Source organism: Tetrao urogallus, assembly GCF_951394365.1.
Source record: "Tetrao urogallus genome assembly, chromosome: 3".
In the NCBI taxonomy this organism is placed as follows: domain Eukaryota; kingdom Metazoa; phylum Chordata; class Aves; order Galliformes; family Phasianidae; genus Tetrao; species Tetrao urogallus.
Genome location: NC_136815.1, coordinates 36290768 through 36308698, shown reverse-complemented (window position 1 = coordinate 36308698; position 17931 = coordinate 36290768). Strand labels below are relative to the sequence as shown.

The 17931-nt window shown below is 36.6% G+C and overlaps 1 protein-coding gene across 1 annotated transcript in view; it reads right to left on the bottom strand.

Annotated features, from left to right (window-relative positions):
* Positions 1–17931, bottom strand: part of TOX (thymocyte selection associated high mobility group box) — a gene marked incomplete at both ends in the record, with an annotated part of 217201 nt that overhangs the window by 17411 nt on the left and 181859 nt on the right. Inside the window, 2 exons of the mRNA XM_079533422.1 lie at positions 6635–6715; positions 17126–17356. Of these exons, the coding sequence (XP_079389548.1) occupies positions 6635–6715; positions 17126–17356 (312 nt within the window). The remainder of the gene's footprint in view (positions 1–6634; positions 6716–17125; positions 17357–17931) is intronic.

Below are 17931 nucleotides of genomic sequence, written 5' to 3'. Positions count from 1 at the left end.
ATATATATTTTGTCATCATCTGCAGGGGATTGTCATGGATTCATTCAGGATATGTAAGTAAAAATGGATGTTTTACGAATGTAACCTGGATACACGTGATAAAGGATATGCAACTTTAATTTGATACAAATGTTTTAATTCCCAAAATGGGAGCACTAGGCTAATAGTGAAACTTAGTTTTATTAATTCTTTTTTAAAAAACAAACACAATTGCTCCCCAGACCAACACATGGTTTCTCAAAGACTCAAGAAATTTCTGCCATTTGGGGCTGAAATAATGCAAAAGCACTGTTAGGTTTTTGCAATGCTGATTGCATGCAAAAGCTTTGCATGATTTACTCTCAAATACAATTCATGGCATTATCTTAAATGTACTCTGTTCTTCTTTTCCAGCTGTGGTATAGTTGCTTTCTTTCCTAGACAAGAAGTTGGTTTGATTTGTGCTATTATCAGATCAGATAATTTTTTTATCGATAAATACGTTCACTTATCATATATTCTAATACATCACATACATGCACGTCCGTGATTTTATTTATGATTCTTTGAAAACATCTGCTTATGTCATAATAACTCCAGAAATGGAGACTGAAGTATCACAGAAACATGAAGCTTCTCCCATAACAGCCTTGCATCATAGCGTTTTCAGCTAGAGTTTGTCCATGTTTAATGGACAAAAGAAAAAGCTGTAGGTGAATGTCACTGTTCTGATTTTTTTCTGTTTTGTTTCAATGGAAACATTGCCAATTACCTTGCAGCACTTTAATACCTACAAACAAAATAAAACAAAGCCCATTCATCAAACACAGACATGTCTTTTCTTTATTCTTTCCACGTTGCTTTCACTGAGAGCAACCTAAACTATTTTCCAAAATTCCAGAACATCTGTATGTAAATACAGGAATCTGCTGCCTCAGAAAGCAGGAAGAAGGTGCCTTCACCAGCAACAGAAGGGTTGCTGCTCTTCTTATACACAGTAGAGAGCTGATTAAAGCTCTGACCAGCAGACATAACAGGTCACTCCTCTATTCTCTCAAGAGATACTCAGTACTGTATTACCGAAAGAAATGTCCTAAACCCTGGAAGCTGCTTATTTCAAGGAGGAGAGAGCTGGGATATTGTGCTCCTCTACATTTGAAGCTTGTCTTCTATGCAAAAAGGAATTTGAGACTAATTGGGCCACAGAAAGTAAATAATGGCGGGAGCACACTGATACATTCATATTTAATTAGGAGTGGGGTGAAGCACAGTCTGGGAGAGCTGACATATTTCGCCTTTTTGTCTTTTGTGGCAAGAGCTCTCACCACATACACATGTGAAACAGGAAATTAACACCATCCAGTTCACAGGTCGACTTTGGTTTTCCTTTTTTTTTTTTTTTTTCCTAAACATGATCTCTATTTTCATAGAATCATAGAACTGTGGAATCCTTAGAATTGGAAGGCACCTCTGAAAGCCATCTAGTTCAACTCCCCTGCAATGAACAGGAACACCACAGCTAGATCAGGTTGCCCAGGGCCTGATCCAGCCTCATCTTGAAAGTCTCCAGCGATAGGGCATCCATCACATCTCTGGGCAACCTGTGCCAGTGCCTCACCACTCTTACTTGAAAACAGTTTTTCCTTGTATCTAACATAAATCTATCTTCTTTAAGCTTGAAACCATTTCCCCTTGTTCTATCACCCTGATAAAGAGTCTGTATCTTTCTTTCCTCTAGTTCCTTTTTAGGTACTGCTGCTATCAGTTGACCTTGCAGCCTTCTCTTCCTCAGGCTGAACAGCCCCTGCTCTCTCAGCCTGTTCTTGTAGGAGAGGTGTTCCATCCCTTGGATCATTTTTGTGGCCTTCTCTGCATGCACTTCCTGTGCTAAAGACTCCACATCTGGATGCAGATTTTGTTTTATACAACTAGTTCGATCTTCTCCATATGTACTCACTGCAGTCTTCAAAGGTCTTGTAAGACTTTCTTAGTCTGTTCAACCACATTATCACTGAATTAAGGATCAACTCAAGGGATCTCAAGATCATAGGGTCCAAGCTTTCAAGGAAAGAGGGAGCTCGGATGAGATTACCTAGCACCCTGAGCAGCTGCAACTTGAAAACCTCCCATGACAGGGAGTCTACCACATCCCTGGAGAGACTGTTGCAGTGATTGATTATTCTAAACACTGCGCATGCAACACTGACATTTTGGGTGCCTGGAAAATCTCTGCTTACAAATTGCTGTGCTAAAGACATTATGGCAATGCCAGTCTTGTTAGATACTACCTTTATGCTTTTAATGAAAAGTAATTGGAAAGTGGCGAGCTAGGAAAGCTAAGTGTGCCATATATTTCAAGGAGAAATATTACATGTCCAAAGGATTCCTGCTGTCCATAAGACTGAAAAATGTCATTGTGTTTGTTGCAATGTCATGTGAGAATACTGCTGTGACACTTTCTAAACATGCTTGAGTATTTGGTATTTGAATTATATTCTCCCTGCTGTTAAAATGTGTCTGCATGAAACTGTGCCACTGTACAGTAAAGAATTAAAAAATTCATTTGGAGAGAGAACTAAGCAGGGAAAAGGAATCATATTTGTATTATTTAAATCATTAAATTCCTGCTACTATAGTCAACATATGTATTATGCATATTAAATACATATCATGCCTATATTTTTAATAAATGTACATAGATGTACGCATGTAATATAGAAACATGTTTAACATATTCTTGTATATATTTGTATTAAATATATATACTTGAAAGATGCAGCAAAAACTCTAATGTCAGCCAGAAAAAAGGCTGGTTTAGCCAGAAAAAGTGCTTGTTTTATGAAAAAGTAAAATTGCAATTCACAGCATTTTATGTAATGCTGTACAAATTACCAGATACCAGAGACTGCATTTCTGGACCTGAATAGTACTAAAAGTTGCAACTAAGGGCAAATATAAAGACACTCGTTTACAATGCAAAGGCTTAGTCAGTACTATATGCAATATGGCAATCTGCATAGCAGAAGAGACAATGCTTTGTAATGTAATTTTAACTTTACATATCAATTCCTCCTCACATGAACAATCTCAACTACAGACTCATTAATTAAAGTCTTTATAAAACAGGAGAAAAATACAGGAAATACACTGATTAATTAAGTGTGGATTAATGCTTAGCTGACATATTTACACAATTCTATGGGTTTTTTTACTGGGTGACAGCTCTATTTTATAAAGACATCGCTAAAGTATTTCAAAATGTATTAGAGATGGGCTGGCACTCCTACTTTGAAGTTGTTGGAGACACTTCCATTCTTTTCAGTTATGGCTGCATCAAAGAACACAGCCAATATCCCACTTTCACCTTAGGGCCCAGGACAGAAAACAATGTCACTGAATTTCATTACTAAATTTCATTATTTTGCTATCACTCAGAGGCTCAGAAATCTCCTGGCAAAAGGTTTACCCCATTGTAGGTTTACCCTACAAACTCATGTTCTGAATGTTGTAGCAGCTCAGATGGCTAATAGGGATGCACTGAATTCAACTTCAGCATGGCTTATGCCCAGTCTTTTGCTTTACACGAAGAAATGATCTTGCAAATAAATGCAGAAAAACGCACACACACACACACAAATCCTATACTCATTGCTTCTTTAAAAACTGGCAGTAATACATGAAAAAAAAAAGTTGCAGAATAGAGCTAAAAAAATAGCAAATTGGTAGGGCTACTGCTTTGGGCAAAATGAGGCACACACTGAGCCAGAAGCAGGAAACCTGAAGTAGAGACAGGAGAAGTGAACAGTCCCTACAGCTCCTCAGGAGCACTCTGTGAGGAAGGACAAAGAAAGTTTGATAGTTGGGTAACTCCCATCATCTGGATATCAAACAGATGTACTATGAAGCATCATTTAATATCTCATAGCTGCCAGCCAGCTGACTCTGAAGTCATTGGAACACTGAACACAGAAGGTGTCATACTGCTTGCATACCATGAAAAATAAAGTTTTAGATGTCCCAAGCAGGACACTAACAATGACTCAAAATTTGATTTCACAGTGCTTTAGCTGTGTTTGAGAATGTGGACAATATAAACTTCAAGCTCCAGAATACCACTGAGATGAATTCACTTTTTTTTTTTTTTTTTTAATACTAAAATGCTGCTGGACTGAGATGAACAGAAAATCTGATAAAGAAGCAAGGATAAGCAATATGCAGTAAATACAACATGGGGGCTCCCAGGGTGAACACCTTCATGTAAAAACATTTAGATGTTGTACTGAAGGACGTGGTTTCTTGGGAAATACTGATGATAGGTGCACAGCTGGACTGCATCATCTTGGAGATCTTTTCCAACCTTTGTGATTTTATGGTTCTATGACTCTAATAAGTGTATGAAGTGTGACCCAAAGAGTGAGGTACAGCACCTAAAACAAACTACATGAGCAAATAATTAGTATTCTATTAGAGCATTTTTGGAGAAGGTGTATTACTTCTGGTGTGTCTTAACTTTTGAGATGGAGGTCTTGTAATATTAATAATATTCTCTAAGTATAGATTTTATGGATGATAATGTAACATAAAAAAGAGCAGATGGACTCCAAACAATCTTAATAATATATTATATCTATTTCTTCATACTTATATGCATATTTTAAAAACTAAAACTCTTCTGGTACTGTATAAATATTTAATAATGATAATTTAGAATATACTGATATAATATTACATCTGAGTATTTTACATCCATATTCCAAAATGGAGTTGCTTTAGTTACATGGCAGCTCCGCTGGATTCCTTGAGTGTGTTCATGAGAGAAAGCAATTAGTACTCAGCTTCATTAAGTTTACATTTTGATACTTTCCACACTAGAGGAAAACATTACATTATGGGCAGAATTTAAATAATTGCTTAAAAGTTAAGAAAATGCTTCAGTGCTTTTCTGACTAACAACAAATTTAAACATATGCACAAATGGCTTAATGCACCGAACAGATCAGCAATCTTTAAATTTTTTTCCCTAAAAACAAACCTCAGAAAATGCCATAATTTTTTTCCCCCCAAATAATAGAAAACAAATATCTAAGTTTTTCTATATTTACATTTTTGAAGTTAAGCTATATGTAGTTTTATATGAACAGACCATGATATACTGAATAATGGCTTGCATGTTATTTCCACAAATGCTTGATGCATATCTGCAAAACCTTCTGGAATATTTTGAGCTTTTTAGATCTGTCTTTTGCCAATAAGTAGGATCTTTCAAATGAATTTATCTGCGTGCATGTGAGGACAATGAGTATTTCTAAAACCATACAGTCCTAAACAGAAATTATAGGTATCCTGTAAACGCCTTTAACTAATGCAACTGTATTTGTGGTGGTAGCTAAAAAATTTAAGTGTTTAAGATACATCTTAAAATAAATGAATGGGATAGCAGCCATATTTAAGACATTTAAATTCGCACAAACTCTTAGTAAATTCTAGGATAATGTAGAAATATACACGAAAGCTCTTTGCATGGATAATTCAATTTCACTGAAAATATGCAAAAATTCAGGTAATATACAGAGAAGTAGAGTGCAGCACTAACCTCTCCAAACATTTAAAACCAACAAAAAGTTCTACTCATGTCATGTATGCTAGTCCTTCATAATGTCATTTGTAAGTCTAAAATCAAGTTTAATTATGAAGGAACAAAGTATATCCAGATTTGTTTTCAATCTAATTGCTATATTTCTGAAGTTGTTTTTTTCACATTGCCACACTGCAAAAAAGTTCATTACAAGTTAAAAACAGCCTTTTACAAAATAATGGGCACCAAGAATGTTTGAGTGTATATATATATACATACAGTAGTAGTAGGGTACTGAGGCCCTGGCACAGGGAGAACAGAGAAGCTGTGCGTGCCACGTCTCTGGAGGAGTTCAAGGCCATGTAACATGGGGCCCTGAGCAGCTGAGCTGGTGGGAGGCAGCCATTTCCATGGCAGGGGGTTGGGACAAGATGATCTTTAAGGTCTCTTTCAACCCAAGCCATTCTGTGACTCTCTAAGGTGCTGCTAATACGTGCTGGGGATACGCAGGTGTTCCACTGCAAGAGCCCTATGCTGACCTATGCTGTGCTCATGTAAATTTTATTGCTGGATATAAAACGGAAATTCACAGTTCCATATGAAAAGTTGCTATGTGAGCTGAGCTTGACTTTTTGGGTATTGTGATTAGAAAGGAAAAAACCAATTCTTTAAGAAAAACAAACAAAAAAAAGCATTTTGTGTATGATGTGGTTTTTCCTCATAGGTAGAATGATGACTGCCTGCATGGCACATTTGTGGTTTATTTGGCATGCCAAATAAGACAATGGAATGGTCTTTTTACTGGGATTTCCTTCCTCTGCAATGATATTCTGACTGCAATGATACTCCCAGCCTGGAGGAGTGCTGTCAATACGATCAGAAGGGAAAAAGAATCTGTTCATGGAGAGATTACTGATTTTATTGAGCATCTGCACAGAGAATAGATGTCCTAATTTTAAGGTGATAACAAACAAGGCTATTTGCACTAAATACTACAGTGCTCTCAGCCCAATAAAAATGCTGAAAGTGCTTTGCAATATGTCGCTATATACATGTATACGTTTATATACTGAATGTTACCTTGGATACAAGGCTTGCTCTGTAGGCAGCTAACTGCTTCAAATATTCCTTCTTGGCAGCTTCAGTTTTCTTTTTGTATACCTAAAAACAAAGAGCGTCACATTGGTAAATTAATCTGGTTTTGTTTTTACATATCACAGGTGTGTCTCATGCATCTTCATAAAGTCTAAGTAAACATTCTTTTCTCCTCATGTATTTTAAAGAGTGAAATAATAAACACCAAATATTTTAATGAAAATATTGTTTCAAATGTGAAACACCCTTTAACTACTCAGCAGTACTGAAAAAACACTATCATTCGTACCATCTCAGGTTTAATTCTTCCAAGTTAAGTGCACGGCATGCTTGCAAATGGGACATTTAGGGACAGTGTGGGCCTCTCCACTGGCTTCTACTTGTGATACTAGTTAAAGGTCTCTGGGGAAGAAAAGAATGCTCTGGAGGACAGATGAGATAAATGAAGGAGGAAATGATGGCACCACAGAGATCAACCAAGCGGCTTTCTTTCTTCCCTGGAAAAACTGGTGCGGGCAGTCAAAGAAGCTTCATGGAACTGCTAAGGATAACAAATGCTAGTCATTATCCCAGTCTTGATCCCATATCATTCTAATTAGCTTCTCAGGAGCACAGATCTATTTCTGCACATTTCTCTCAACTCACCAAATTATTTTAAATGTGGCATGCACATAATCTCATAATAAATTAAAAAGCCTTGAAAGTCACTTCAATTTTGCCCAAATTTCAAGATCAAAGATTATCTGCAGGGTATAGCAGGACCTCCTCACATTGCAGTAACATGATGTTATAGAAGTGTACATAGGGTTGAAAGTTCTCAAGAGGAGAATGAATTTCTGACCTGTGCAGCCCAGCTAATGACTTGCTGTTAGCAATGATAGTGGCAAATCCAGCAACAGGCCAGAATTTCTCTTGGCAAATACTATCATGGTTTTTTTTTTGTTCGTTTGTTTGTTTTCCTGAAAGGGTAGATTTTGGACCTACCCTTGTAATTAAGCAGGATTAATTCTTAGCCTTCCATTTTGTAGAGTAAAAGTTAAAAAATACACAGATTTGAAGTTTTTCGTAGAACATGCTGGCCAAAAATGCTTTTTGTTTCACCAGTGTTCTGCTTGCAGGAACAATCCTCAGATACAGGCTGGCAAAATTGCCTAAAAGGATTAAAGATTATTCTTCCCAGGGAAGCAAAAGATCACAATGGAAACATAGAAGTCTTAGGTTTCTAAAATTGTAAACATATAGAGGAAAAGAAATTGGTTTTAGCTGAGCAACTGTATCTGTGGCCTCTTGTAATTTCTCCAGATTAAGATAAATATATAGTGTTGGCAGACCTCCTATTGTTTTGTACAAAAAATAGTAGCAATTTGCTTTTTAACTTGTAATCACTTGTGATTATTAGAGAAATGTACAGTTTGCTTTGTAAATGAATAAAAAATTAGTCAACAATCTGCTCTTAGCTGCTACAATGAATTTAGCTTGACCTACAGAACAAAGACTAAGTTTTACTGCTTTTTATATTGCAATCCCTCTGCATCGCTCTGATAGCCAGTTTAAAAAACACAGCTGAACAAAGAACTTTACACAGAATAATGATCTTCAAAAGATCATGTATCTACTACTTCCACATTGGGTTTTATTTTGTATTACATAAATATAAAAAATATACGCTCCCGCTGTGCACTTACAGTCACAGCATACTGAAAGTGTCCCCTGGGACCTGACTTTTCCCTCAAATAATCATATTGTTTGAGGTTAACTCAGTAATATGAAGCTAGCAACAATTCTGCAAAGCTCCAACTAAACCATCAGTACTTCATATGAAGTATTGCCCTCTCTTCTTGAGTCCTCTGGTGAGACAGTAATAATCAAATGAACACTATGTCTTCCATTGCAATGCTGACATTAATTATGCCAAATAAGGTCTTTATGGTAAAAATGTTCATCCTGGATGGGATGACCCTAATGGGATGACCCTAGCTTGCTTTTCTTGACTTGCACTGTCCAGAATAGTGCTTGCAGGTTTACTTGCCTGTAGAGCAGTATCTTGATGTTGCTGTTCTTTTCAAGACGGTCACTGTTTAGGCAAAATATGAATGGGTTGATAATCTTTGCACTAGCTTTGGAAATTCTCATTGTTTCTAGCCTATTATAAAAATTAGTATATTTTATCTGTCTTGGGAGCTGTTCATTTTCATGAATAACCAGGCCTGGCTGTCAGTATACTTCTTTGCATATAAATGCAAATAAATATGGCCCTTGCAAAGGGTACCAATTCACCAAGATGTGCTAGACTGGACTTGTACTGGATGCTTATGAAGTCACAGCAAGCAGGGAGTGACCTTAGCATTGGTAGCATTTGTATCTAACACAGGTAGAAGCAAGTCAGCTGCCCTCCCCAACCTCCTTATTTTACTTTTTTTTTTTTTTTTCCCCATAGCTGCAAGAATTTTTAGCCCTCAAGCTTAAACGGTTTCGTGTTGTAGTAAATTAACAGAGTTCCATCCTTATGGTGCTTTGGGGGAGGAAAAGGGCTTGTGTCATCATTCAAGTTTGTTCTAGAAAATGGCTGAAGCTCTACTGTATTTTGCACTTAAGACAGTACCAAATTCTGAAACACATAATTTCTAAAAATACATTTACCATTTTCCTGTATCAAGAATTCTATTTCTGTTCTTTTCTTTATCTGTAGAGGCTAATGGTAATATTTAATACTATTTCTGACATCTCAGAAATCTCTTGCATGAGAACATTTTCTTTTCCTCCCTCAAGCAACAATTGTTAAATAAGTAACTTGACAGAGCATATATGTACAGAATTAAGTAATTCCTAGCTTGCTTTAATTCAATTAACATTATAATTGAATGCTGATTGATTGTCATTCAGGCAGTAAAGGCCCATTCTGTTTCAGCTGCAGATTTTTTTTCTTACACAATATTTTCTTTTTTCCATTGTCCAAGTTGTGGAAATTGAATGTTGGCAGAAAAAAACACCATTTCTGCATATGCAGGGAGGGTCACCTTTATTTGCTCTTATTCTCTTCAGCTCGTTAGAGCAACCCCAAACCACCAAAATTACATTAATATGTCCACAAATGGAGCTGCTGGCATTCTTTTCCTACTGTGCTTCACAAAGGCAAATTCACACAACATAATACAAGGGTTCTTAATTTACTATCTAATTACACTTCCCAAGTACACACGCTAAGGTGGCTTCACGTTCCCTTACACCATTAAGCAAAACATGCAGGAATACAGAAAAAGGCATTTTCCATAAGAAATATGAAACTCCACCTTTTGTGTATAAGCACAGAAGATAGCATTTGAACAACACCATTGGAGAAAATAAATGCCCTGGATCTCCAGTGGTAAAATAAAGCTTGGTACCAGTTCCCAGACCTCTGCACTGGCATCTTTTAGGTCCAGTTCCCTAGGCTGATCATACACATGCTGTAGCTACACTGAGGGCTGAACTCTATTGATAGTAATAAACATCCTTAATCTGGCTGCCCCAAAGTTTCTCTTGGAGATAGATGTGTCGTGGGTTACATGGTTAGCCACAACAGCAGATTTACTAAATCAAAACCACAGTAGAATATCTGCACTTCTATTTTATGATGCCAACTTCTGGTTATGTTTTCCTTTATATGTTTTAGCTGTTGCATAATTCTTGTCTTCCTAGATCACACATTCCTTCAGGAAGGCTTTGTGTCTCCTGTGCTATTCTGTGCATTGGATGATATGAAACTCATTGCTGATATATATAATGGAAATATACCTGTAATGCCATGAGCCAAATTTTTATTCTGGTTAGCCATCTTTTCCCAGTTAACTTCCTCACAACTTGCTTCTGGAGGACTATCAACATATCACAATGAACACTCTAAAGCAGAAGTCCTATGTTGTCCAGAGTGGCTTTGCACCCTTCTTCCTTCAGGGGAACAGCACATGAATATCTGCAAAAATGCCCTTGGCTTTTAATATGAGGTTCGAATGGAAGAAGGAACAACTTGCTACAGTCCTCTTTGATATTAGAGAGTCAGAGTTAGTGAATGGAACTGACTGATGCTCTTAGAAGATGACTTTCAGAGTTTGTGTATGAAAAAGCTTTGTGCCTCCTAGATGACAAAGCGAATTACAAAGAACCACACTATTTCCTTGACTCTGCCTGAATAGCTGGAAAGGATGAAAAAGAAGGGAAAATTTTCAGTTTATCTTGCGAGTGTCTCCTTAGAGCTGCAGCTTCCAAGCAAATTATATTTGTCTTTTTAAAAAGATGTAAAGATGCCCACATTTGTTTCAATGGAAGTGTTCCATAAACCTAAAAAATTAGTATATGCAAAAACAAATAAAAAAGTAACATGACTGGTTTTGACTTTTTGGTCTCTGCAGTGTTATTACCCATGGGAGTGTCATTTTCAAGGGCTACAGTTACAGGAATGGTATCTGAGAAAATATGGTAGGTTGCAATCCAGAATTAAATTCCACATTCAGATTGTCGTTCCTAGCCCTATATACCTAGGCTCACAGAGAAAACTTGTATTTTTTCCAAGTGGGAGACATATCTCTAGTTTTAATCTTATGATTTTGAAGCAAAGGCACTCAGAACTGCACACATTCTTCTAAAATATGGAGATAGATATTCCCATAGCAGTCAGAAAAAAATCCTCAGAATTGCTTAATGGGTACTGAAATACCATTTGATTTTTAATCTAGGTACACACAGTAACAAAAAGAGGCCCAGGGCTAGCTCTATGGCTCAGCAGTCTCTTAGACTGCAGATCATGAAAATGACACTGATGACATATTAGAGGCTTAGGGGAAATAATTCAGTCTTTCTGGCATGCAGGTTAAAGATCACAGGCCAAAGTCAACTTTAGTACAAACACTGAAACTCTATGGAGCTCACTGGATCTTGCAGCCATTTACGTCAGGACTAAATGTGACCTTTCAGTCTTGATGCTTGCAACTTACAGGACAGTGTTTATTTCATCAGAAGCACGTGAGATAAAAGTTGGACGCAAAACAAATGACACTAAACACACAATTTATTTGGTGATTATTTGCACCTGCTGCTATTCTTTTTTATAAATAGGTCTGAGCCCAAATGGAGCATAATAAATCCAGTTGTGTACACAGACAATTCAAAGCTATATTCTCATCAAGCTCAAATATATGCATGAAGGGTGGGTAAGAAGGATGTAGAAAATTAGGGTTATTATTTAGGAACATTGAGGCAGCAATACTTGGAATCCAGGATCCTTTGGGTTCAGCTCTTTCCAAATACAACAAGAAGGTGAAGTGCAGCTACAGCCAATGTTCACAATGTTCAAATCCAAGGCCATGTGTTGTGTCTGTTGTAAGTAGCAAAGAGGGGATAGATATCCACCCCCATGGCAGTGGGGGCTTAATGGCTTAATGTTCCCCACTGCTTCAGTGCTCCTGGGAGACTGGGGATGACCAACCTGCTAGGAGGACTGAGCAGGAATACAGGCTGAATTACTCTACTAGTGAACTTGTATGTGTGGAGGTTTCACAACCCAAATGCACAGTGCAGTTTCAGTATAGAAGTTTCACTACAGAAATTTGTTGGAAAAAAAAAAGTGGAGCTCCCAAACAGGCCTAAGGTGCAACAAAGATAAGAGCAACTTTGCCAGTGCAAGTAGCTGGGAGGGAAGACATAAGGCTGTTTTTTGTTATGCCTGAATCCTTTGGGATTATGCTCACAGGTACAGATGTACCTTTGCTTCCTATTCTCATTCACAAAAATAAAACAAAGGTAAATTTAAATGTTGTGTGGTTGTTTATCTGCCAAATTGAAGGTACATTCTCATCCTTTTACAAATATCTTGTTTATTCCTTGGAGATTACTTCATCAGCATAGACATAATAATTGAAAAAAAGAAGGTCATTATTATGGGTGGAACAAGAAACAGATAAACAAACATCTGCATGAGTATAGAGCATAAATTAAAAAAACCCTGTAAATTTATGTTCCCAAAATGCTATTGACTACTTGAACTTGATCTGCACATCCTTTGAATCTATCTCCACATCTGCAATTGAATTTCTGGAGCTGTCCAGGGCCCTGACACTGGGCACCCCAAGTGCAAGGGCTTGCAATGGATGCACCATGGCTCTTCCACCCATGAGTTGAGATCATTTGTCTTATGTAGTGACATCAAATAACACAGCACAGTGCTTTGTGGGAGGTTAGGTCTCTTTGCAGGCCAGGATGAGCCAAACCTCTTGAAACATCAATCTGAGATCAATTTTGAGAAGCTTTGGTGTTATGCTATATCTAAGTGTCATCATATCAGACAAGAATTATTGACAAGCACTACTTTTAAAGCTTCTCCTCCTAGTCTACCTGATTCATCCAAGCATTGGACAATCTCTTGATAAAACTTCACAGTTCTTTTCCCAAAAAAAGAAACTTATAAAACATGCTGAGCTATTTTTCATGATCAAATCAGTCTGGGCTATTTTCAGTGACCAAAACAGAAACCCTTGAAAGCTTGTGTGTTATAATGAAAATGCTAACAGCATCAGAATCATTGACACTAATGCACGAGGACTTCAATTTACTTAAGCATTGGCAACATACAATCCAAGTTCCATCAGATTTTAAAGAATAAACTGCAGCTTTTATCTAGTGGGTCTTTGAGCACCAATGAGGAGTAAATGATTTGATTTTGTAAGCTCAGAGGATTTGTCAGCTGCCTCGTAAGTATAATTCTGGCTCTTCATATTCCTGCTGCTTCTAATTTAGCAGGACAGGCTCATAATTGAAGCAAATTAACTATTTACACTTGCCACTTCTACCAGGGGAAGAGGACACATCAGCAGGAAGGAATGAGTAGGAAATTAAATTCTTCCCACTTGTGTCAGATCTGCCCTTATATAAACACATTAACAGTAATTTCATGAGGCATCAAACATAGGAATAAATACTGAAGGATAAAATAATGAGGAGTTGCAATTGAGCTAACTGTTGCAGTAATATTACTGTGTATGAATTATGCAGCCTGAAAGAAGGCATATGTTACCAGCACTCTTACAGTCGCTTTCCCTTCTTTATCTGAATTTTAATTTTGGGGTCTCTTAAGTGAATCCATCTTCCTGCTATGAGGCCAGTGAAACATTTAAATAAACCCACAGAAACACATGCACACATACACACATCTACACATACATATACACTAAGCTGTTCATACAATGCCAACTCCATTCCTGCTAGAATTCCATTTAAATTGCTGAAGATACACTAGAGATTAATTCTGTTGAATGTTGAATAGACACTGAATTCCATTTTTAGTATAACAGCATATTTATTAAGCTTTTTGGCTGAAGTTTTAAAGTTACACTAATGTAAACAAGAACATTTTGTTTGTGATTTGCCACTTCTATTACTGCTTTACGAGGGCTCCAATTAGAAACTTAAGGTTCATTTAGTACACATACATCTGGTACTGATTTAAAATGACTCTCCTTTTTCATCTAATGACAAAAAATGACCTAAGTGGCCTTTTTACCTAGTTTGAACCAGCATTCTGTCTGGAAGCCACAGGCTCGACCATTTAGCATGCTGAACCCTTCCCCCTGGGGAATGTTTTTCTCCCCTTTGCAGTAAAAATGTGTGCAAAGGGCAATGATGTACATAAATAAGCTATAAAAAGGGGATGCGCAGAAGAATAGTACTGACTAACGAGAAAACAAAGTCCATGATAGTAAGACAGGAACTAGTAAAGTCACTGAAAATATCCCTACGCTATGGATACAGCACTTAGAATTTATCCCAGCTCTTTACTGTTACAACTGCTTTCCATTCACCGGTTTATTAATCGGAACATTTTTTGTATGTTTTTATAAAACATTTACAGTGAAAGATGAAAGAAAAAAACATAGCCATTGCTTCTGTTTATATGTAATTATTACACCCAAATTAAAATTTGAGAAGAAACTATGACATCACAACATCACTTCTATAGTCCCTTCAATTCCTAGATGTCTCTATGTATAGGTTTGGACAAACCACAGATTCACACCGCTGTTTGAAAATGGTCCTCCAAAATTAATGGAAGCAGTTACAGCATGCGACACAAAAATGCAAACATTTTTGTAGGGTAAAAAAGAGAGCACAAGTACACTGACACCTGCTTTAATCTAACAAATTGCAATAGTTGCATGGTAAGACAATCTGTGCGTGATGCATTTTAAGTACGAATCCTCCTAACTTCAGCAAGGTACCCAGAACAACGCAGTTCATAATAACTGCTTTTTCATTATTCAAATCCTATTTTCTCAAACAACATTTCCCTAATTTCTTCACAGTTTGAGAAACATATGTGGCTCTTGCACAAGCCCTTTAAAACTACAGTCTAATATGTCAGGTTATCAAACTATTTTTTTAACAAAGGCTTGGGCATACATATGCTGCCCTTAGGTTGTTACTGTACTGAGTTTCAATACCTTTATTTATTCCGTGGTCAATCTGCAGAGATAAACAAGAATTTCTGTGCTAGCTAGAAAAAGCTAGCTCAGGTCATAGAACAGTGAAGATTTCATCCCGGCATAAAAAAAATGAGGTTATTCTTCTTTCTCAATAGCTGCATTATGTTCTACTTTCTGATTCATTTGTATTTACTATTTAAATAGTTAAAGAAGTTCCAACTCAGGAAACATAATTTGGAAACACAATTCTATTTAAATTGCAGAATAAGCATTTGCTTCCAAAACATAAAAGCCAGAAGCTTTATGATAATTGAATTTTTTTCAGCAAGTATAATTCATCAATAAAGTATTTCTCTAATGACGTTATTGTTTCTTTAGTCACCTACTGAATTTCTGAAGCTTCTTCAATGTCAAATTCCAAATAATGCATTAATCATTAGTATTTTTAAAGTTCAATTTTCCTAGCAGAGACACAGATTTCATAACAGTTGCTAATGCTATACTTCTGAAAAATTAGGCCTTTAAAATACAGACTATCAAGTCAGTTAAGATGTCTTGTAATCATTACTTTGTACAATTGGATCTCTAATGGAATAAAGAATGAGTTTAAATTTATTCTAGAAAATGGGATTGCCATTTTTTTGAAATAGGGACTATCTTTTATTCTCTTTGTACAGTGCTCAATTAAAAAAGGCCTGGTGATAATGAACTGGCAAAATGAGTCAAAGAGTAACAAAGATATGCTAACACAAACTCTTGAAATAATTGGTTTAAAAATCCAGTTTTATTCATTTTTTTTCCATGTATGTGTTATGTGGATTCTGCAACACGTCATTCTGCTGCGTTTCAACTTAAATTAAGGACAACAGAGATAAGGAAAATAAATTTTCTTCAGCTGTTCTAGTGTAGGTCTTTTTCAATTATTACTCTCAATCCTGAATAGAAAATTTAAGTCAAAGCTGAACTTTTTAATGCACTTTTTTTAAGACAGATTCTATGATTTTACCTACAAAAAAATCACAGTACTGTTTTCCTTTTTATTGTTAGACATATTAACTATAATTTATTATGTAATACTGATATTCTCAGAATGAATGAATGAGATGCACTTTTGGCCCAGTACTCCTGGTACTTTTGCCTCTACTTATGTCTCCTGCAGCCCAATATAACTCCTATTCAGCATATCCTTTCCCTCTAGAACTGTATCTTTCTTAAAGTTCCCATTTCTTTATCAATCCAATCAATTCTGCCTTCAGTTAATAAATACATAACCAATAACAAGTTATGCATTACAACAAGTAATGGTATGCTAAAGCAAGAATGGCATTTGTCAGCTGGTATCACTGTAAACCCATGAATGCAGTTAGCAACCAGGAGTTACTCACTTTTATATGGGATCTGACTGACTCAGAAGGAATTCTGCAAAGGTTCAGAACCATCTTTGCTGAACTCATTGCAGGACCAAGGCCTTTCCATGGAAGACATAAATAACTATGGGATGTTATTTCCACAAACTAAACGAATGCCTAGATCCATCCTAGGTCCATCTCCTAGATCCATCTGGAAAAAGCCAAGCGTGTTGGGAGAGGGGAAGAGCCCAGCTCTCCTCCTAGCATCACAGGACAGGGAAATAACTGAGAGGTCCATTATTTGTCTGCTCCTATTGTACAGGAATATACTTATTTGCAGCAATGCCCACCTACACCACACTTTCATAGACAGGGCAATGCTATTCTGTCTGCCCTGCCCAGGAATATTATGCCCACTGATTTCAGCATAAAAGACTACTAAGTGTAATCTAAAAGTTTGTGTCACAGCCCAGCAAAAGTGATTTCACAGACCGACAAAATAAATGAAATGATGCTCTCCTTATCTTAGTCTTTTTAAACCACACTCCTGATATCACACATATGTGTTTCATCTCTGCAAACAAAAGAAGCTGCCTACAGTGCTTAGATGACCCAGATTATATATATATATATATATATTTTGCAACAAGGCGTTTGAGCTACAGCACATACTGTACCTGTTTTTGTTCTTCTCCTAAGCCATCCCACATTGAAGCTACAATTTTAGAGACTTCACCAAAAGTAGCATTGGGGTTTTGGCCCTTGATGGCTGCTTGAGTGTCTCGGAAGAATAATGCATAGGCAGACACAGGCTTTTGTGGCTCATTTGGGTCCTTCTTCTTTTTCTTTTTAGGAGTTTTGGGCTTCTTTCCCATATCTGAAGCAGGTCTCTTCTCTCCTCCATTAACCTGTAACATAAAAACAGAGAAGTACTATAAGAAAAAAGTAACTTAATGTGGTGTGCATCATGAGGAGTTTGAAATATGAGAAGGTAAAGAGCACAGAAGTCATAATTGACCAGATATGACTTTCATCACGTTTTTTTGTTTGTTTTTTGATAATGCATGTCAAGTGACAGAACAGAGCACAAGCATTCAAATCAGAAGAACTGCATGAAGAGAATTACTGAATATTCTTGATCTGAACAAAACAATTTTCATTTTTTTTCATTATATACTTCACTGTGTGGTGTCCAACAGCATCCAGGTGGCTGAGGTGAACAACCCTGATCACTGTGGCTCATTAAAGATGAGAACAATGTGATGCTACAATTTGAAAATGAAGGTGATTTTTTCCTAGCCATTACATTGCAACATCATAGTACATACTTTGTATCTTTAATAAAAAGTTAATGGCCGTGGAGCTTTTTAGAAAAATACAGAGAAATAGAAATGTTGTATTATCCATTATTAATTTATCCAACTTTTAATGTCTTGCTAGTATTTCATTCTATAGGGCACGCAAAACTACTAGCTAAATGACA